This window comes from Morone saxatilis, unplaced genomic scaffold (genome assembly GCF_004916995.1).
Source record: "Morone saxatilis isolate NCDOM2014 unplaced genomic scaffold, NCSU_SB_2.0 Contig22, whole genome shotgun sequence".
Lineage (NCBI taxonomy): Eukaryota > Metazoa > Chordata > Actinopteri > Moronidae > Morone > Morone saxatilis.
This window is the reverse complement of record NW_023339785.1, coordinates 26,174,734-26,177,824: the sequence shown is the minus strand read 5'-3', so window position 1 is coordinate 26,177,824 and position 3,091 is coordinate 26,174,734. Positions and strand designations below refer to the sequence as shown.

Below are 3,091 nucleotides of genomic sequence, written 5' to 3'. Positions count from 1 at the left end.
TCCTTTTTAATTCTTTTAGGTTTAAAGGAAAGCAGACCATTATGGAAAACTTTCTGGTTTGTATTTTAGTACATGTTAAGTTTTCGATCTTTCACTCAAAAATTGTGTTTGCGTATTGTTTCCTTCACATGGATGTTTGAGCTCCGCTGGGCAGAATGATGGAGGTGAATAGTTTGACACTAGGGTACCATTTTTCACATTCATTGGCTCATCTGCTGGGAAGGTGGAAAGTTTCTCTGGTTCACATTTGAAATCGAAGTTTAAGATGTGACAGAACATGATTTGTTACATCACAACCAGTTTGGAAGCCATCATGGTATCCAATATGCAATTACTGGAAGTGTGATGTTTTAACACTTGAAACTCCAGTGCAAAACTTTAAAAAAAAATGGGGGACTTTCAGTAAGAAGCGACATCTTGTGTCCTGGAAGTTACATTTTGAAATGACAAGTTTATATTATATATATATTAAAAAAACTCATATATATGTATGTATATAATATACATACAAATAGTATACTATATATATATGGTTCTGTATTTAATGAGGGGAGAAGGAGTTAGATGTAATTTTAATTTAAAACTTTTTGTAAAAAAAAACATATTCAAACACTAATATATCGGGGGGAATGTGTCGCACACAGACCTGTAACCCATGGAAAACCAGCTCAAGTGTATACAGGTGTGTTACCAGCCAGTGTTGGTGTGTGTTACAGTGTGGTGTACCTGCTGTGTTGGTGTGTTTACAGTGTGTGTTACAGGTGTTGTTGCAGTGTGTACAGTTGGACCTAGCTGTGTTGGTGTGTTGTTTACAGTTGGTGTTACAGTGTGTGTTACCAGTTGTGTGTACTGCTGTGTTGGGTGTTGTTACAGGTGGTGTTACAGTGTGTGTACCTGGCTGTGTTGGTGTGTGTTACAGTGTGGTGTTACAGTGTGTGGTACATGCTGTGTTGAGTGTGTGTTCAGTGTGTTTGTTACAGTGTGTGTTACAGTGTGTGTACCTGCTGTGTTGGTGTGTGTACAGTGTGTGTTCAGGTGTTACCTGCTGTTGGTTGTGTTACAGTGTGTGTTTGTGTGTACCTGCTGTGTTGGTGTAGTCCAGCAGTCCCCTCAGCTCTCTGTGCCGCAGTAGAAACTGGACCATCTCAGCTCCTCCTTCCAACTGGGACGCCAGGTGCAGGGCTGTGTTGCCATGGCGATCTGTCAGAGTTGGGTCAGCACCGGCCAATAGCAGCGCTTCCACCGCCTCCCTCTGCTGGGTGATCACGGCCAAGTGCAAAGGAGTCTGGGATACATGGAGGAGGTTAAACACTTACTGTGAAGCTGCCTCTTAAATATTTCGCTAATCGTCTTTGCTCATTGTGATGACCCCTCCCCTTCCAACTGTATGTTCCAGTTTAATGAACAACAACAAATGTTAACGCCTCAGAGGTCACTGCCTCAGAACTTTACTCACATCTTCAGACAAAATCTCACTTTCCACCAATTTGCTTTTAAGAAACGTTTTTATATTCTCTTTCAATTTTTTATCAGACACCTCAAAATCGTCAATAACTGGTCCTTTGTACATTTATCCAGTAGCTCCACTGAAGGAGTCTCATATTACAAACCAGCTACCTCCAAACAGAACGCAAACAGTGTAGGTATACACTTTTACACTCTAAATCAGTGGGGTGGGAAAGCAACTGGTTAACCAGCGACCCTCCCAGAATCCACTGAGGTGTTCCCGAGCCATGCTCTACCCACGTTCACCACCACACTATAAAAACAAAACACAACAGAACCTGCTGTCTAAAACCTAACGGAGGAAAATATTTAGGCCATTTACTAAAAACCCAAACTGCAACAAAAGTGAGCTACCAGATACTAACCAAGCTCCTATCTTCCAAACCAAAACTCAATAATCTGTGTATCTCCCAGAACTATTTACCCAAGTGAAGTCATTTCACAATCACAAATGGCACAAAACAAACATTTCCAAATGTTAAACACCAGGAAAGTCTCTCCTGCTCATCTTTACTCGTTAACTAAAACCTTCCGTCTTTCTAAATCAGCCAAAACCAGAACACAGTGAAGATGTGTCAGTGTCATTCAGTACCTGGTAGAGGTGGTTCCTCATGTTGAGAACTTCCTGTCCAGGCAGAGCAGAGACGACCTGAGTCAGACTCTTGAGCGCCTCCTGCTGGCTGTGGAGGATGGCCAGGTGGAGCCCACTGAGAGGAGAGGGCAGGAAATAGAAAATACATTAATTTTAGTTCTTCCTGAAGTTACCGGATCACACAGACGCATTCAAAGTTTACTGACGTGTCTCCGTCCTCGTCCTGTGCGTTCATCAGGGGGCGCTGTGGAGCCAGCAGGTAGGCTGAGTCTCCTGTGACTGAGTACTCAAAGAGAGCCTCCAGCTGTCTGCGGGTCACCTGAGCCAACCGCTCATCTGCCACACACACACACACACACACACACACACACTATATTAACGTCTCAAAAACACACCTATGAACACACACTGGACCTTTATTTGCTTTATGACGGCAGTAGTTGATGTGTACCTGTCTCCACACTGACCCCTCGCTCCTCAGTCCTCTCCCCCACCTCCAGACCTCCCTGCTGGGCTGAAGCTCTCAGCACGACCCCTGACCCCGAGTCATCGTCGGGATCGCTATCGTCACTGCTGTCAGCTGCTGAGTCGCTCTGAGAGGCTTCAACACAACAATAACACAATGAGTGATAACAGCGTCTCTAACATCTCTTTTCCTGACCTTTTCTATTTGTTTTGTCCCAACAGACTGAATGTTGTAATTTCTCACCATGTTTGATGCCTCCTCCTCCCAGACCAGCTGAGTATCCTGTGGAGAAACCACCTCCTCCCCCTCCTCCCCCTCCTCCACAGCTGTTGCTACTGCCACCCAGCGAGCGCCACTTTCTCCGGGCAGCAGACAGACGATCCTGAGGCTGGGGGAGTCAGTAGAGACACAGCCCAGCCCGTCTCAGCACAGCTCAGCACAGCCCAGCTCAGCCACTTCAAGAGGCAGGGGAGGGGAGACACTAGCGCACACAGCCAACGCTGCAACACACACACACACACAAGCAC

General features: G+C 45.4%; 1 protein-coding gene across 1 annotated transcript in view; it reads right to left on the bottom strand.

The window, feature by feature from the left end:
* The window catches only part of LOC118333396 (nuclear factor NF-kappa-B p105 subunit-like), a gene marked incomplete at its 5' end in the record, with an annotated part of 12,954 nt that overhangs the window by 4,162 nt on the left and 5,701 nt on the right, over positions 1 to 3,091 (bottom strand). The window contains 5 exon segments of the mRNA XM_035669002.1: positions 612 to 646; positions 1,081 to 1,285; positions 2,099 to 2,213; positions 2,305 to 2,434; positions 2,550 to 2,699. Of these exon segments, the coding sequence (XP_035524895.1) occupies positions 612 to 646; positions 1,081 to 1,285; positions 2,099 to 2,213; positions 2,305 to 2,434; positions 2,550 to 2,699 (635 nt within the window).